Source organism: Penicillium mononematosum (assembly GCF_028829835.1).
Source record: "Penicillium mononematosum strain IBT 11891 chromosome Unknown utg000005l:1.0-9366267.0:1.0-9372171.0, whole genome shotgun sequence".
NCBI lineage: Eukaryota > Fungi > Ascomycota > Eurotiomycetes > Eurotiales > Aspergillaceae > Penicillium > Penicillium mononematosum.
Genome location: NW_026643275.1, coordinates 137670 through 155557, shown reverse-complemented (window position 1 = coordinate 155557; position 17888 = coordinate 137670). Strand labels below are relative to the sequence as shown.

Sequence of the window (17888 nt, the reverse complement as noted above, 5' to 3'; positions counted from 1 at the left end):
AGGTGAAGGTGAGGTGAAGATGAGAGGAAGGTGAGAGGAAGGTGAAAGTGAGAACATTGAAGACAACCTGCCTACATATGGGTATCCTATTGTAAGTATACATACATAAGACCTGTCCATTCCAACGTTTTATGCTTTTGCTGAGTTTTTGTTAAGCTTAATCTTCTAGTTCACTTTTATTAATAAAAAAGTGAATCTCCCGTATTAAACGGGGTGAAGGTAGGGGGTCCTTTGGGAATCATCGTCCTAGGTAGTCCATAACTGTCTTTGTCCAAAGGCTGCACGACTTTATGTTCAGTTGCTGGAAAATTAGACATACGCTAGGTCTTAGGTACTGTGGATTTTGTAGCATCGAAGTAGGGGCGCGTGATACCTGCATGAATGGAATGGATTAGAGCCGAAGAGAAGATTCAGTTGGAGGTAACTTACCTGGCTGGAACTCAACCTTGCGCAGGTGTGAGTGGAAGGAGGATAGGTGAGCCTGAGTAAGTCAGTATTGAAGTAGTGTCTTAACGGATCTCGGATGTGATTAAGCGAGAGGAACCTGGCAAAGTGAGAGATCGCGATAGATACCTAGGTAGGAAACGTACCAGATGATGGCTCAGAGATGGAACTCAGAAAGGAAAGACCAATATGGTGGATGAAATGTGTTGGGAGATGGTTCATGGAAGATGGAAGATAATAATGGCCGGGTCGTGTCTTCGACCCTCAAAAGATCTCGGGAGGTCTGCGGTACTTTGATGAGAAGGATTTGGATGAGATTGTGGTGTTTCATTTTTTGGGCTGAACTACGTGCAAAGAGAGGGCATGGGAAATGCTTAGATCTCGAGAAGTGACCTAGTTCGTATGGCTAATTCTATGTGGGAAGACGCAGAGTAGTCGATATGTCCAAGTTCAACCCCTGAGTACATGTATCTACTTATAATTGATCAAGTCAACATGTATTATCATGGATTTCTACATTAATTCAGGGTTTCCCATATGTATCGAGACCTCGACGTTTCCAATGGGAAGATTTGCTAGTAACAGCAACAGCCCGCACATTCTGCATGCAAATCACACTGGTCTGAACTGCATCCTTGACGAAAAGCGCATGAAGTCAAATTGCGCATTGCCACAAAGGAAATGGAAATATCGGCGTCTGTCCCCGGAAGATGGGATATCGGTGCCCAGAACAAGAAAGCTTCCGTCCTTCGCAAGAACTCAGGCGCCAAGATTGCAAAATCGCGCAACATCCGTTGCTTGGGGACTCAGGGGGGATTTCTGTGGTCATTATCCGTCGTGGTATTGCATTGGTAGTGTATTGAACAACTAGGTTCACCTCCGGATGATGTATCAATCATATCGCACTGTGGGGGTCGTTTCAAAGGGCCAAGACTCGCGCTAATTGCCTCTTTTCAGTCCTTACCATCTCGCGCTGAACTCACGGCAGGCGGGTCCGCGGTTTCGGCCCCCGCTTGCCCGGACGGAATGCCCGAAGTAGTTGTTGCAGAAGACGCGGTCTGGGAAGTCGTCAGGCCGCCAAGTTGTCTCTCTGTGGGGGAAATTAGTATACGAGCTTGAATCATGATCCACTCTCGGGGTGGGGTTACTCCGCAGGGTTACTGCGGGTTGAAAGAACGCTAAAAGGGATTTTCTTACCTAGTTCCCGAATGCGTTGCCGAAGGAGCACGTTTTCTCGGGCTAAGGAGCTCGCTTCGGCTTGGTAGAATGCACTCTCGTCTCGGCTCCCGCGCCGAGATGGACTATCCCGCAACCCCGGGAATGGCTCCACGCCCTCCGGTCCACGCGAGTCTAGCGGCCGCAAGTTCGGTGACGTCGCTTGACTAGAAGGTCGCGAGTTTCGGCGGTTTGAGAATGAAGAAGAGATCGATAATCTGTTGCCGGCTGGAGGTGCTGCCGGACCGGGGGGAAGAAGGCCGACCGTTCCGATGCCGGGGTGGTGTCGTCGATTGCAGCAGTTGATTGCGGGTTCTGTTGCTGCTGGTATTGTTGCAGTTGGGCCTGCTGGCTGCGGATCATCTGAAGAAGGCGGTTCTACATTCCATCAAGGTCAATGGGTTAGCTTACTACAATTTGGCTTCCGGCGATGAAGATCAACCCACCACTTGTGCTTCTTGTTCTTGCTCCAGTTCTTGGTGTAGCTCTCCCAACGATGGTGCGCGCTGGTGATGGGGATCTGCCGTTGCGAATATGGGGCTACCCCCGTGGCTAGACGGGCTGGCTGTTCGCAATGCATGTCCGATCGAGCTGCGATGGTCGCGGTGGTCTGATGCAGGTAACTCGCCGCCAGCTCCTGGACTAGTTCCCTGCATCTCATTCAGGTTCAGATTCACGCCGGCAGCAGATCGACGTCGCTCGGATACCGATAGTCGGCTTATGCTTGAACCACGGGAGGGCATTGGTGATGCGGTGTTCGGGTTCACCGGCGCCGGCCCAGTTCCGGGAGCGGGTATATTACGTTGCAGAATCGAGGAAGAGGTTGAAGACGAGCGGGATGGAGGAAGGGAATTCAGATCCGGTGACATCTTCAAGTACTAACTGCGTAGATGTTGACGAATATGTATGACGCTCTAATCTGTAGGTAACGTCAGACATCCCGCACGGGCGTGAGGATCTGATGACTCAGCCTTTTTTTTTGCGGGGTCAATCACGTGATACAAAACAAACGCCGTTTGTGGAAAATGATGCCTGAGGCCGAATAGCTAGAATGCTCTAGGAGTTCATGGACTGTCAGACTGGATCTCTTTACACTCCGAGTGAGCAGGTGACTAGTCGGATTCTTTCTCTCGGGGCTTATAGGATTCTTCCGGAACATGGGCCAGGCCAGACCTACTAAGGTCGAGCCACAACAAATCATACCTGGGCCCCTGGTTGCGCCCAGGCCAAGAGGGGGATACGCCGGTTTCTCCGAGTGGCGCTCAAATTTACAAGTTCGAAGAGTCATCTATACAGACTACATGTAAACCAATTCGGTAGGATCGCCGCAAAGATCAACAAAGCGTCGCGTGGCGCTCTAGATACGATCTTTTCGATCCCAGCAATGTGATTTGCCATGTGCAGGAATGTACCAGACAGGTCCGGGGGACGTGCGATGTCCAGTGGTTGTTTCCGGACAACATTCCCCCCTTCCTTGGGCGATGCGACTTGGGAAAACCTTCTGGTCTTTTACCCCAGTGGGCAATGGCAGGTGAGGATCAGTAATCCTGGGGAAATGTAACAGTGAAATGTCCTGCAAGGGATTGCGATTAATCCATCTCTGCAATGTGTGTGTGGTTGACAAGTACGTAATTCATACCGTTCGGGGCCACACAGTATTCTGGAACGTAAAGCCGGAAGAGACCGTGCAGGGGCTTTTTCTTTTTTATTTTTTTTTTCCTTTTTACTTTTGTGTATTGGAAGGATATTATAATGGGGCCGGCATTTAGAAAGAAAAAGAAAAAGAAAAAAGGAATAAGCAATGCTCGATCACAAGGTAAGCGTACTCCGGTCAGAACAAGAGTTATGGGCCGCCAGCCCTGGCGACGATCAGCGCCACCGTAATATGGACGATTCCAAGGTTTTTCGTATCCTTTAGCCGCAGTACCTGTCCTGGATTGTATGATTGACGAATGACTTGTCCTCTTCTGGTCGACTTGACGTCACAGACAGCCAAGGCAAGTAATTCGCGACTTGGCAATGTCTTGTTTTAACAGGAACAAGTCAATTTCAATGGAAGGGAACCATGGCCGGCCTTTTTTCCTTTTTTCCTTTTTTTTTTCACCTTCCCATCTATCATTTTCATAGACTTTATATGTGCATTCCGTAGAATGTCCATCACATATGGAGAACCATATGGTTCGGGCACGGTCGGCAAATAACGGCTCCTTGCTTCGCGGGGCACATGGGGTTGATATCCCGATCTTCTGCATACCCCGTGATATACAATATACACAGACTTGAGGTTGCAAAAGGTATTGAACCCGAAGCGGACATTCGGCCCAGTCCGGCAACGGGGAAGACTGGAGATGTTGTTTTCTCCAAGGTGGGTCCGATTACCCCAATGCGAGTTTCCTATTCCGGCTGATTAGCCCTGAAAGCACAAAAAGAAATTCGGGAATACTTCTCTCAACCGCAGATTGTATATTTTAGGTAATGGATCAAGGGCACTGCGAGATGGATGTTAAAGGGGTCAAAAGGCAAAAGAGGCAAAAAAAAAAAAGGAGAAAAATCTGGAGAGAGAAAGTCTGGAGAAAAGTGGGACATCGGCATCCCGTCTGGAGTAAGGACCAATGTAATCCATGTAAGCCATGTAAGTCAGGTACAAAATTAAATTAAAAGACAACGTGGAAAAGGTGACATGCTTGGAACTTTGTACTATATATGTACGAGGATATGTATTAAGATATGTACTAGAACATGTACGAGGACAGTACTGGAAACGTACTGGAACCCTGGAATTGGCTCTTGCCTGCATTTGGCTCTTACCCTTTTTTCTCTCCCCCGTTTCTGTATTTAAATTCCTCTTCCCTTTCCTCTTTTACTTTTTCTTTTCCCCTTCTATTGATATCCAGTCTCCTTGTGTTCTTATTTTCTGGGGTTTTCTTTTACTATCACTGGTCTTGATACCAGTTTACCCTATACCATCTGTACCAACAATGACGATCAGCTCCGAGAAACCCGGGAGGGATACCGTGCATGCAGCAGAGGCTGCGCACGCCCAAGCCGTTGTCAATGCCGCTACTGAGAAATTGGAGGAAGAGGATCAGCTCGAGGAGGCATCGCCCTCCCCCGGAGGTATAATCGAGCTCACCGAGGACATGTGCTACGATCAATTGGGATATTCGTTCACCGAAAAAAAGAAGTGGATCATTATCACTACCATCTTCCTCGTTCAGACGTCGATGAACTTCAATACATCTCTCTATTCAAACGCCGCCGCCGGAATCTCAGAGGAGTTCAATGTTTCCATGCAGGCAGCGCGTTGCGGTGCCATGATCTTCTTGGTTCTTTACGCTTTCGGTTGTGAACTCTGGGCACCGTGGAGTGAGGAGCTGGGCCGCAAGCCCATTCTCCAGGCATCTCTGTTCCTTGTCAACGTCTTTCAGCTCCCCGTGGCTCTGGCGCCCAACTTCGCCTCTATCATGGTCGGTCGTGCCCTGGGTGGTCTCTCCACTGCTGGTGGCTCTGTCACTCTAGGAATGATTGCCGATATGTGGGAGCCCGATGCCCAGCAATACGCCGTGGCTGCTGTCGTGTTCTCGTCGGTTGGCGGATCCGTGCTTGGTCCGGTAGTGGGTGGCTTCGTCGAGGCTTTCCTGCCGTGGCGGTGGAATATCTGGATTCAGTTAATCTTCGGTGTTTTCGTGCAGGTTGCCCACTACCTGTTTGTCCCAGAAACCAGAACTACTGTGATGATGGATCGGATTGCCAAATCGATGCGCAAGTCCGGCGAGAATCCCCACATCTATGGACCTACGGAGGGCATGTCATTCCGCCAGCGTTTCCCGCCTCGTGAGCTTATGGCTACCTGGATTCGTCCCTTCAAAATGTTCCTAACTGAGCCCATTGTCTTGGTTCTCTCTCTGCTGAGTGGATTCAGCGATGCTCTTATTTTCATGTTCATCCAGTCGCTCTCTCTTGTGTACAGCCAGTGGGGTTTCAACACCTGGCAGAAGGGTCTGGCCTTCATCCCAATTGTGGTTGGCTACTTCGTCGCTTGGTTCTCCTTCTTCCCGGTCATCAAACGCAACGTCAAAGAGCGCCGCGACAATCCGGAGAGCGAACGGGCACAGTACGAGTCTCGTTTGTGGTGGCTGCTGTACACGGTCCCCTGCCTACCCATTGGTCTGATCGGATTCGCTTGGACCAGTTTGCCTCAGTGCCACTGGATCGGATCTATGATCTTTGCTGCCATCATTGGCATTGCCAATTATGCTATTTACATGGCCACGATTGACTACATGATCTGTGCCTACGGACCATACTCTGCCTCTGCGACCGGTGGCAACGGGTGGTCGCGAGACTTCCTTGCTGGTGTCCTCACTATTCCGGCCACGCCCTTCTTCACGAGTAAGTTGTCACACAACAAGTTTTCTCATCATCACACTGACAATCTTTGACAGATATCGGTGGCAAGTACCACCTTGAATACGCCTCGACCATTCTCTGTATGTCTATCCTGCCCTATCTCTCCACATGAGCCATCGGTCTAACATTCCCCTAGTCTGTATCTCCATACCACTTGTCATTGCGGTCTATATCATTTATTGGAAGGGCCCAGCATTGCGCAAGCGTTCTCCCTTCGCCCAGCAACTGGAGGATGCTCGACACCAAATGCAGGTTCAGAGCCGACGAGGGTCCAAGATCCCGCCGGCGTCTCGTGCCAGTTCGTATGCGCGCTCCCAGCAAGACCTCCGCATCCGCCCAACGCTCGGCAGCCGAGGCAACTCCCGGGTCAATTCCCAGGTGAACTCTCGTGCCAATTCACGTCGCAACAGCATCAACATCAATCCTTGATCGCTGTTCTTTTGTTTTGTTTTTTTTTTTTTTGCTGTGAATACTCATTTCCAGTGGGAGTAGTGATAGGGCTGGAGTCACTGTGATGGGAATCTATGAGCATCTTCACATTTTGCCTCCGTGCATGTTTTCATCCGCGTCAACCCTACTATGTGCGTGGCTGGCTGTAGTTCTTGCACCTGACGCTCGGTGGATATCCCACTCCCGGTCTGTGGCTTTTTGCCCCTGTGCACTTTTAATTATGAGAGGTATTGAACTGGGAGAACGGACGCGGGTTACTAAAATTAATTGTCTTCTGTTTTCCTATGCTTGCTTTGACTCGAAAGACACGATTTGCGATCTGGGCGGGTTGTCATGTATGCTATGGGTTTCGCGACTGAGCGATACCAGTTATGGATTATACCATTATTATTGGCTGAACGAATTGCTTTACAGTTATCAGGATTTGAGTGTACAATTGTAGTAAAGGTGAAGCCACCTGACCTCTGTCGGACAAGTAATGTAATGATTTACAAGTTAGAGGAAATAGTGGCTGGGTAGCACAAACTGCAAGTATGTATCTTCAGCTCCATCTACTAGTACATTAGTACAATATTAGGTCTTTGATCGGTCCCGACACCAAGGACACGGTAGAGACGATGTGGCATTCCTGCCGGGGGTCCGAGCTAACCCCTGTCCGGTTCCGGTCAGAAGTAGATATAGTCAATGAAGCCGAAGGTCTTTGGTTCGAGAGAAGAAACCGCTTTCAGTATACCCTGCGGAATCACTATACTCTCGGAGCTTGGGTCACATCGGGGGCTTGTGTCTTTATCTTTGGACCGGGCCCAGGCACTCCTGGATTGGGCTAGCGCTAAATGTTAAAATGTAGTTTAATATCACTCTATTGCATTTGTACTGTTCAAGGTTTCTTCAAGGTTATTAGGTACATACGAGCTTCTGCCGAGCCTTTTCCATATGTACATACCTCTAGTACATGCATATGCATGTATCGGAGTATTCCTGGCAGAGACCTTTCTCTTTTTAGTGCTCACCTCGTGCCGTACAAAATCTAGTCTACCCTAGCCAATCAAGATGAGCGAATACACACCCATGACAAGTTAAGCCTAAGCAATAAGCCTAAAGCATAGAAGCTGAAAGGTCTCGATTTAGAACGATGCAGAACCCGGTGGGGAAATGATAGCGCTCGCCAGGATCATACGAGTAAGTGGCAACAACGACGCGACATTCACCTTTCCTGCATGGACTGCCTGCAAGACACTTCCCAGTGTCCGAAGATTCGGTTCAGCCCCACATCCAGTGGACTTGGGTGAAGTCGAATGTCCCAGTGTTTGTGTACGCGCAAGCATCCACTCTTCGGCGCTGCATGCCCGCCACATTCGTTCCGGGGCAGGAAGTGGAAGCCTGAGGATCATGTTGTCGTTCAGTGGCTCAAAGTAGCTCTCGTTTAACTTCCGTGCCTTTGACTCCAGGATGTTGATTATATGAACGAAGAAGAAGTTCCGGCGAAGGGATTCCATGAACTTCCATTGGTTCCAATCGTTCTCATCCTCGTGATGGATTTGGAGGGCCTTTGAATGGATACTCGACAGTCGTCGGGTCATCTTTATGTTGTGAGTAAAATTCATTATAACTTGAAAGGGTGTGGCTCACCTTCAACAGGAATGAGCTGTAGAGTTCGGCATGTCTCTCAAACTCCTGCCGTCGCTCCTCGCTTCCATTGCTAAACACTGGCTTCTTAACTGCAGCAGGTATAAAGCTGTCGCCGAACAACCCCATAATCTGGTAAATGCATACAGCATGCATAGCAGCCAGGCAGAATTCCGGGGTATCGGTGTAGCTGTGGAAATTGCGCACAAGCTTCTCCCGCTCTTGGGATATCATACGATCGACGAAACCGGAACCTGAGCCAGCTGTGCTTGCATAAGCACCTACACAAGCCAAGGCGTCTGCCATCGGTGGTGCCATTCCGCCCAAAGAGCAGCGGTATAATCTGTGGTGGACGAAGGGGGACCAGAACTCTCTATCGAGAATGAGACCGGGATATTCCCGCAGATGCTCGAGCATCTCCTGACACAGACTGCTTGTGTCGCCCCGGATTTGACGTCCCAGACCGACTATGAAGGTGTGTCCGAAGATGAGGTGAGAGGGACTGTAAAGCCTATTGTCCAGGTTTACAGACATTGAACGCTCCTCTTCGGTGAAACTGCTGCTTACTGGCGAAGATGATGAATTCGATTGACCGCTCGGTGCGGACGGGCTTGATTCGTTTTCTATCTGTTGGGTGAGATCGAGATGCCCTGAAACAGAGTCGGAGGTTGATGTATAAACAGAGTCCAGTGACCCGGTGAGTTCAAACTCTGGAAGGTGCGTTATGTCTCCATTCCAGGGTAGAGAGCTCCCTGTTGTCTCAGTTGGGTAAGACCAAAAGTCTCCTGGTATTTCATCTTCTGTAAATTGCATATTTTCAAAATCAAATGGTGGCCATGCGTCAGGTAGTTGAGCGTTGAGGTCCGGCATGGGTCCCAGAGATTCCTGGTGGGTTTCATCTGGAGTGTCGGTCATCGAGACAGAACTGACCTCGACACACTGTGTGTGCTCGGGTGTGAAATTGATGTTCTGTGGCTGTTCCTGAATAGTTGGGGTCATAGATAGATTCGTATTGACCAGGCGCGAATTCTTCCCCGCCTCTCTTATACCGGAAGGGTATTGGCATGAGATTCCTAATTGAGCACATCGATCACAGTTAGGACGGGACAATGAACAGCGGATCTTCTTTTGCGCGCATGTTTCACAGGACTTCTGCTTGGATTTGCGGCTCTGGCCTCCTTTGGCGGCACATCGACGCCGGTGTCGATCTCGTAGATCACCTGGTAAGATAGCATGTCAGACACAGATCCTTTCCACCTATTGAGTAAGAACCTTTGAGAACATACGCCGCGGGTAAGCTTTGTTGCAAATCTCACAACGGAATCCATTGTCATTGGCAGAGTCCCGGGAAGGAGATTTCGACTTGGACCCCTTCATCGAATCCTCACTAGGAAACGCTTCAGCCTCGATGCCATCTATACCAGCTGTAATTAATCCCGGAGTGTGGAGTGTGTTGGTAGCCATGTGGCACTGTCAACGGTGGGTAGAAAAACGGGGTAAGTTCAGGGAATACTCGCAGGATTCGATTCATCGAGATGGCCCCCGAAATTAACCGTTGGGTTACTTTTGCGCTGACGCTAAGTAGTTAGCCTGCTAGCTGCAGCCTCGTACAATACCATTCAGCACGCGAGCTGTGCAGAAAGATAGAGTAATTGGGCCGATATCTTGGCCATGAGAAACAAGTCTTCCATAAAGGCATTCTTCCAAGACTTATTCAAAACTATTTCCGTGTAGACCTCGAGGCATAACTGCCCAGACAGATCAGGACACACCTGTGCAGTTTGGCAAAAATACCGATACGCCGATACAAAACACTGGCGATATCGGCGTCTGTGCACATGTCAAAAGTGCACATGTGTAGATATTCATCCAGATGGAGAATGGCATCTTAAGGAATTCAGCTTTAGATCTAGTATTCAGAGTTAGATAGTCTGTCGCAGAGGGGATAGCAGTATAATACCAGAGCCTCGATCCCAGGATAGCAGGGTGATAGACGATAACCCCGTATTCCCAGAAGGTATTGTGCTGTCCTCCAATAAAATATTTTGGAGTTAAAGAAACAAAAATGAAATAAAGGCTAAGAATGTTATTTGACATGGGGTTGTGTTGAATAAAAGGCTGTAGCATCGGGAGGAAGTGGCTCGGAGGAAAGTGGCTCGGAGAAGAATGGTGATCTACATATACGGAGTAGTATGTTGTATGTAGCCATTCGGAGAAGGTTGGTCTACATAGATATCTACTGAAATATAAAAAAGGTTCACTCGCACATATTTCGTTCGGTAGAATCAAACAAAAGAAAACATCCCAATGGGGGCCAGCCACCAACGCGCTATCCCCTCCAAGCTGTCGCAAGATCTTCAAGTGATTGATTATCTGAATCCCTTATTGTTTCTTTCGGGTCTCAGGACCCAACCACAACAATTTCACAATGGCCACCACCGGATTTTCCATCGAGTGCGACACCCGACACCTTGAGATCGCCTTCGCAGGACGTGTCTAACCCTGGGAACCCCAGCAATGACCTCTTATATCACGATCCCTCCACTTGGTCAACACTGCCTTCCTACCCCATTCCTCTTTCAAATGACCAATTCAACTTCCATGCACCCGATCCAACACATACCGATCGCGCTGTAATAAGTTGGGACGCTTCTACATGGACCGAACCTCTGTTTCCCCTCGATGCCTCGCCTGATTTCGGACCTCAATCCTTCCCAGATGGAGTGACGTTTGACATCCCTTCCGGGCTCACACCAAGAGAAACCCCGAATACGTCCAACTTAACCGCACCATCTACTACCTCGTCCTCAGCGAGTTCATCACCTAGCGAGTCATCCAAAGACTCATCCGGCCGAGCATCTAAGACAAGGCTCAACACGTTGGCTGCCCGGCGGTATCGCCAACGTCGTGCTGATCGTACGCATGAATTGGAAGCAGAACTGGATGCTATCAAGAAAGAGCGGGATGCGTTGAAAATTCGCGTATCCAAATTGGAGGGAGAGACCAATGCCCTGAAAGGTTTATTGGAGTTGCAGATTTCGAAGTGATCTCATTTGTTCTTTATATGATTGGCAAGAAGTCTCTGATTCGCCTAATTTACTACAGTCTTTGTTAGTCTTTTCTGAAGTCTTTGGATCAAGTATATAGTTACACGTTGTTAGTATAGCTGCTGAAGTGTTCCAAATACCTAACTGGACCCAAACCCTTATTAGAAATCTCTCTATGTTCATTCATCTCTTTGAACGTTACGATAGATTCTCCAATTTACAGTCTAACTGCTTCTCTCAACCTTTGTCGCCTTAATCTTTGTCGCCTTAAAGTTCCATACTTCTTATCACCGTAACCGTGAACACTCCACAACAGATCCTCGATATTCAAGACGCTCTAGTGTCCGATGACAACCCGGCCGGTGATGACGGCACTCTCGACTATGAGCGCTGCGCCAGACTTCACAATTACCTGGTCGCATATGGCTGGATGGCCCGCAACGGAAAAGACACGCCCGACCTTGATGCGCTAGCCAGCGAAAAGTGGTTTTTCCATGAAGCAAACGATGTCGAAGCTATGTATTCGCGATCGTCTGGATGAACCGCCTTAACAAGTTTCTGGATTTGATCTATGACCCTAGGCCGCCCTTCTTCTACTGCGTTGATTGTCTTGACATGATGCTCTGCGACGAATTTTTTATTGATGATAACGAGATGGAGGACAAGGAGCGATTTGTTTTGATTTATCACACTATTACGGATCTGGGCGGACATAACCTGTCTATGACCAGCAGCGTAATCAGGCCTTGTTCCCAATGACTACGGACAATATGGAAAGTGTGGAGTTTAATATTGGATTGCATCAAGCTGGTTAGATAAATATACATAATACCTACATACAACATGCATGTCTGCATGTCTCCAGGGCTGCATGGATGAATAAGAATAGCATTCAAGTCTCAACTCCGATAAGACTGGCCCGTGCACCGCCTTAGACAACTCTCCTCTTTCCAATCCCCCGACTTTTGTACTCCGGACGGAGTACTCCGTAGGAAAATGAATTGTCTTACTTCCATGCGTCTCTGTGCGAGACACCTCTCAAAGAGACCTTTCACCGGAATCCCCAAACTGCAGGCACCCGCATTCCCTCTTCGCCAATTCCCGAGAATGTCATCCAGCGCGTTTCAGTTCGCCGAGGGCGAGGATGCGCAGCAACTTACCTCCGATGCCAATGCTTTATTACAGCAGGGCTGGGCGCAGGATGGAGACGGGATGGGGGTCACCAAGACGTTTCATTTTAAGAGCTATTTCAAGGCTGTTGTGAGTTATTTTTTTCCTCTGTTCTGGACTAGGACTGGGGTTGCTTCTACTTCTGCTTCTGCTTCCTATGAGACTGGATAAACTGACAAGCTATAGGCATTTGTTAATATGATTGCGGCCGAGAGTGCATCCAAGAAACATCATCCCACCATGACAGTTGTAAGTTTAAATCGGGTACGGAGTAAAAAAGAAATTAAGGCTGACTCGTTAGCGGATTGGCTCCGTCGATGTGCACTGGACGACCCATCGCCCACGCGGATTCACACAAAAGGATGTGACGATGGCGCAGCATTGTGATCGAGGTGCTGATCTGATGGGTGCTGTTGATCCCGATCAGGGATTGAAGTGTGGTCCGACTGTCTAAATATGGAGTTATTCCGTACGAAGTACTCAAATTTGCGTCTCGGCCAATCTTTGATTCCCCGGCTCAACACACACTATCACCAGTAGATCCCCCCCCACTGGCGGTTGGAACTAGTCTGAATGCGAATTTCCCATTTCCCCTTGAAATCCTGCTTGCGAGATGTTTTTTTTTCCCACTTCGGGTGTTTTTTTTTTCTCTCCCGAAAGGGTCGTTCCTCGATTTCGATCTCGATTTCTCTCTTCATATTTATAGATTATATTTCAACGGCTATTTCCTGTCGGACGTGCCATGACGTCGAATCAATCCATTCCCACGTTCCCTGCCGATGATCATTGCCTATATTAAAAGCTCGTCGCTCCTTTTTCTCCAATGCGCTCAACGTCTTGAAAGCCTGAAGTCGCGAATTGTCTGGAACTGTGTGGAACTGCGTGAGACTGTCTTGAGCACGCTCCTCAACAATGAATCCAGATCAGCCATCAATTGGCGAACGCAGAGGACGTCGACTTGCGCCCCTACAGACCAACTTCAGTCGACCAGCTGCTCAGAAACGGGTACAACGCCCTCGACCAAGCGAGTACCCCAGTATCAATGGATCAGAAGGTCCCGTTCCGCTCCATGGCCCCGTTAAACAAAAATCCTCCAAAACGAGTCTGCGCAGTCTCTTTGGTCATAAGTCTTCGCGCGCCGACCCCAAATTGGAGGAGATTATAGAGTCACAGCCAGAACCTCAAACTGCCATTTTCTCGGAGACCCCCCTGTCGCCCTCTATCATGAGCCCCCCGAACCATAGACTCCAATCCCACGATTACCTCGCCGACAATTGCCTCCCCGACAGAACGATCGCGCATAGCATTCAAGTCCTCCCGTCCGAAACCTGACCCCAAAGAAGCGAACCAGGAACAGTATGGCTGGAAGCCTCCCCCGTTGTTCCAGGCCTATCCCCAATCCACCAAGCATGACTGCCTGCTGGCACCTGCTCTCTCTGCAGATTCCATATTGCGCCTGCACGCTACTACCGCAAGGAGCTCTACCGACGACAACCCTGCCAACCCGTTAGAGCAGAACGACGCCGCCGATGCCGCTCGTAAAAAGCGGGAACAAAAGCAAAGGAAGCATCTCCGGACACTATCTGGTACCATCAACAAGGAGGATTGGACTCGGAAAATATATGTCCTGGCAACTACTGGTTACATTCTCCAATATGCAGGTGAAGGGAAGCACGACCGTCTTCCGGAGCGGATGCTACTACTAGGGCCCAAGTCTGTCGCATTTGCTAGTGACGCCATTCCCGGGAAACATTGGGTAGTCCAGGTCTCTCACAACCCGACAGCTGATGATCCCGCCGTACCGGAACCTCCCAAGCCTCGATTCTCGCGCTTTGGCTTCCACAAGCCTAATAACCGGCGCTTTTCGCGCAACTTTCTTCTGGTGTTCGACAACCCCGATGATATGATAGGCTGGTTGGTGGCCGTTAGAGCTGAGATCGAAAAACGGGGAGGACGCAAATTCACACAAGAGAAACACTCGGACGAAGACACGATGCCTCAGCTGCGGTCCAAGACGAGCGTTCGACAAATGGTAAAGAAAGATCCACATCGCATTTCTAGTCTTTTCCTTCAACCGCAGGTCCTCCAATCGCCCACTGAGGAGGAAGATGGCCATTCCGTCGGTGGTGCAACATGGCAATCTCGCCGCAGTTCATATGTGTCGGTTAATCGTCGCTCAATAATTGAATCTCGATCCGGATCAGTGTCGACTAGCCGAACCGAGGCCACAAATCCTACCAATGGCTCTGCTTCTATCGGATCTGACATTCGTTCTTCGTCATTCACTTCTTCGAACATACCCAACTCGCCGCCAATAGGCACTGGCGCTTTCAGGTCCGATGAGCCTCTGCCGGAAGACCTTGACCGAATCTACACACGCAGTCCGCCTGCTTCTGGCCATGGGAAACGACAATCCTTATATAAGCCCCTGCCACCTCAGCCACCACCCATTACCGACTTCACAGAGGAGCCACAAGCAACTCACCCACCACCTATTCCCGAAGCTCTCATCCGCAGCGCTTCACCTCCGGCGCCTAATTTCAGTGTCCCCTCGTTTAGCAAGAAATTCGTTCCGCGATCTGGGCCGATTCCCGTCTCTCATGCCTCTCCTCCTTCATCAATCAACGGCTTTTCACGCCGCGCCGACACGGACCCAAATATGTCCGCCTTTGCATCTCCTCCGCAATCCCCGACATTCAGCGTCGCTAGTTCCCGGTATACAGATTCATCGGAGGCCAGGCGCATATTGCGACCCTCGAATTCAGAGGATGCCCTGACGAAAACCGTCCGTTCCACACAGAATGCCCAAAACTTCTCCCGAGCGCCCATAACAGCGCCGCCTACAGGCCCTTTACCTGATCCCAGGGCATCTTCCCGTCCAGTCAGCCTGATCGGCCGCCCTAGTACAAGTCGCAAAAGTACCAATGCAACCCAGGTCCAACCTGCATCTCCACCGGAAGATCCAATACCGCGCAAGAGAGTCTCCACTGCATACTCAAACAACCAAGCTGGTCCGAGCATGTTGCGCCGCAAGAGCATGCCTGGTCTGGGTTTGACAATCGGGCCTCCGTCTGCACCACCCCCCAACTGCCCGCTCCCTAAGCTCCCCTCGCCCCCCTCTCCCTCCGCCAATACCAGTACTCCTGGTACTCCCACCGGTACGACCGCGCCACACATGCTGTCACCCTGGTCTGCAACGTCTCCAACGCAACGGTTCTATGGATCCCAGCCAGTGCGGGATCACGTCGAACATCGGAAGAGCGGTGCCGATTCCGCAAGCATTGACCTAGCAAGCAATGGCCCGCGAACTGCTCGACATTCGAAACTGATCAAAAGTCCCCCGGTCTAGTTCCTCCCATGCTGTGACTCAACATCACAGCATATGACACTCCCTCCCTCTAACACCGATACTCCCAATACCCCCTCACATCCTCGACCTTGACTTTCTCTACGACCTCCTTCTCACGACAATACCTCGAGATGCATTCCCTATAACCTCTTTCCTTTCTCGCATCTGGTTTTACTATATCTGGCATTCAGGCCTCGGCCTCACTCATCATCAAATACCCCTTTTGCATCCATTGTATATCTGAGAGCCTATCATACCCATTCTCTTACTGCCCACATCGATGACACTAACCCTTGCGTGCATATGTTAGTTCCTTTTTTTGTCTATACTATCTACGCATTGTTTCTCTTCGCTTCGGTTGTGTTTCTATTGGCATTTGTTTATATACCCCGTTTCATTCCATTTTCTTAATCTTGGTATTGGAAGCATATCTCTTCTCTCTTCTGAACTCGGTATTTTCTATCTTCTATTTCCTATCGGGGATCTATAAGCCACGGAGGATGGGTTTACATTGAGCATAGGGCATAACACCAAGTCTGTACATTACCAAATTTCCTTATCGTCTACCATCTGCAATGTTCAAATACAAAAGAAGCCTACATCGATTTGATGCTACATGTCACCCAAAAAGATGTTGTGCAATGAAATAAAGACAGAAATCGAGGGAATAAAGACTTTCCCGATGATATGAATTCGCAAAAGCAAGGCCCAAAACGCCAGAATGAACATGGAATAAGGATCTTGAAAATACAAATCTCATGGATGATTTGAGATAAAACACCCGCGTCAAACCGCATGCGATCAATACTGATCTATCGGCTTTGAATGTCGTTCAGAATATGGCAGCACTACTCCTCCACCTCTTCCACACTTGCGCTCAGACCTCGCCGCGCTGCGACTGTGGACGGGGTAGAAGTTGGCTCGGCGGAGGATGTGGTTGCCGAGGGGGCGTTTTCTGAAGGAGCAGCTGAGGGAGCAGATGCGGCGACTGGGGCGGGAGCAGAGGCCGAGGCCTTGGATTTTTTGCTGGACTTTTTGCTCTTTTTCGTCTGTGCGGTTGGACGGTCAGTTACACTAATTCCGAGAATATCAGAATGGAAAGATGCATACCTCTTGCCAGCCCCATAGAGGCTTGAAGCTGTCGAAGAATCCGACATCCTCGAACAGATTGGGGAATAGCCAGAGACCTGGGGGCACGGTGAAGACAGTAACGCAGAATAGAATCAAACGGAAGATAGCCATGGCGAAGAAGAGACCCAACAGCCCCATCATACCAACACTCAGGTACCACACACCCTGACGCATAAACATTGGCCACAATGGGAACAGGACAACGGCAAAAATACCCGCGACCACGGCGGCAGCCATGGCCTTTTGCTTCCACTGTGGACCGTCGTACAACCAAACATAGTGCATCATGGGGTCAGTCTCCTGGTGCTGTTCGATCTTCACGGTCCATAGACCCTTAGTTCGATTCTTGGGCTTGGCATGGTTGTGGCCTTCATGGGGATCAACCTTGCTCACTCGGAGAGCCAAAAGGGAAAGTGGAAGAAGCTTGAAAACGTTCTCGGCGGAGGCGCGGTCGGTCACTGGGGGGAGGAGGGAGTTCTTCTTTGAGGCGGCTTTGGCATAGGCGGGGGATTCAATCGCTCGAATTGCGCGCTTGACTGCATTGAAGAGAGACATGTTAGATGGTGATTCCTCATTATGTACTTGGATATTGGTCGCTGCTCACCCTTGAACATGTCCTTGCGCTGACCGTCCATGATACATGTGCGTGGCTTGAGGTTCTGCGACCGTAGCCAGTTGGCAACTGCCAATGCCTTTGGGTCCGGGGGATTGTTGGGATTCACAGGAACCTGTTGTGTGGTTGTGTGTTGGTGCTGCTGGGGTGCGGGCGACGGAGCTTGTCCATCTGGTGCTGCTTGACCCTGTTGTTCGGCCTGGATCTTCTGTTGCTGTTGATGGGCTTGCATTGCTCGCATGCGCAACTGCGCAACATATTGTTCAGTAGTCAGACCGAGCTTGGCAGCATCGGCAGCCAGCTGTTCACGCTGCTGTGCGGCGAACTGCTGGGGCGTCATCCCTCGTTTAGCGGCTTCGGCGGCGAACTGTTGTTGCATGGCCGCCATTTGCTCAGGGCTGGGCTGGCCGGGGGTGGCCATTTTGAAATTAAA

The 17888-nt window shown here is 49.8% G+C and overlaps 7 protein-coding genes across 7 annotated transcripts; 4 read left to right on the top strand and 3 right to left on the bottom strand.

The window, feature by feature from the left end:
- Window positions 1–1397: 1397 nt before the first annotated feature.
- On the bottom strand, window positions 1398–2528 carry N7519_008176 (uncharacterized protein; the record flags this gene model as incomplete). The annotated part of the gene is made up of 3 exons (XM_057294952.1): window positions 1398–1534; window positions 1642–2011; window positions 2106–2528. The coding sequence occupies 3 exons, from the start codon at window positions 2526–2528 to the stop codon at window positions 1398–1400; spliced, it is 930 nt and encodes a 309-aa protein (XP_057142834.1).
- Window positions 2529–4637: 2109 nt separating this feature from the next.
- Window positions 4638–6498, top strand: N7519_008175 (uncharacterized protein; the record flags this gene model as incomplete). The annotated part of the gene is made up of 3 exons (XM_057294951.1): window positions 4638–6051; window positions 6105–6149; window positions 6206–6498. The coding sequence occupies 3 exons, from the start codon at window positions 4638–4640 to the stop codon at window positions 6496–6498; spliced, it is 1752 nt and encodes a 583-aa protein (XP_057142833.1).
- Window positions 6499–7643: 1145 nt separating this feature from the next.
- On the bottom strand, window positions 7644–9609 carry N7519_008174 (Zn(II)2Cys6 transcription factor domain-containing protein; the record flags this gene model as incomplete). The annotated part of the gene is made up of 3 exons (XM_057294950.1): window positions 7644–8099; window positions 8149–9365; window positions 9432–9609. The coding sequence occupies 3 exons, from the start codon at window positions 9607–9609 to the stop codon at window positions 7644–7646; spliced, it is 1851 nt and encodes a 616-aa protein (XP_057142832.1).
- Window positions 9610–10573: 964 nt separating this feature from the next.
- Window positions 10574–11733, top strand: N7519_008173 (uncharacterized protein; the record flags this gene model as incomplete). The annotated part of the gene is made up of 4 exons (XM_057294949.1): window positions 10574–10599; window positions 10661–11163; window positions 11251–11255; window positions 11509–11733. The coding sequence occupies 4 exons, from the start codon at window positions 10574–10576 to the stop codon at window positions 11731–11733; spliced, it is 759 nt and encodes a 252-aa protein (XP_057142831.1).
- A 455-nt stretch (window positions 11734–12188) lies between these two features.
- N7519_008172 (4a-hydroxytetrahydrobiopterin dehydratase) lies at window positions 12189–12816 on the top strand (the record flags this gene model as incomplete). The annotated part of the gene is made up of 3 exons (XM_057294948.1): window positions 12189–12452; window positions 12549–12611; window positions 12664–12816. 3 exons carry the CDS (start codon window positions 12189–12191, stop codon window positions 12814–12816), a joined length of 480 nt encoding a protein of 159 aa, XP_057142830.1.
- Window positions 12817–13274: 458 nt separating this feature from the next.
- N7519_008171 (peptidase family M20/M25/M40 protein) lies at window positions 13275–15711 on the top strand (the record flags this gene model as incomplete). The annotated part of the gene is made up of 2 exons (XM_057294947.1): window positions 13275–13482; window positions 13607–15711. 2 exons carry the CDS (start codon window positions 13275–13277, stop codon window positions 15709–15711), a joined length of 2313 nt encoding a protein of 770 aa, XP_057142829.1.
- An 848-nt stretch (window positions 15712–16559) lies between these two features.
- On the bottom strand, window positions 16560–17876 carry N7519_008170 (Sec62 family protein translocation protein; the record flags this gene model as incomplete). Its single annotated transcript, XM_057294946.1, has 3 exons — window positions 16560–16760; window positions 16822–17378; window positions 17447–17876. The coding sequence occupies 3 exons, from the start codon at window positions 17874–17876 to the stop codon at window positions 16560–16562; spliced, it is 1188 nt and encodes a 395-aa protein (XP_057142828.1).
- Between the last annotated feature and the right edge of the window lie 12 nt (window positions 17877–17888).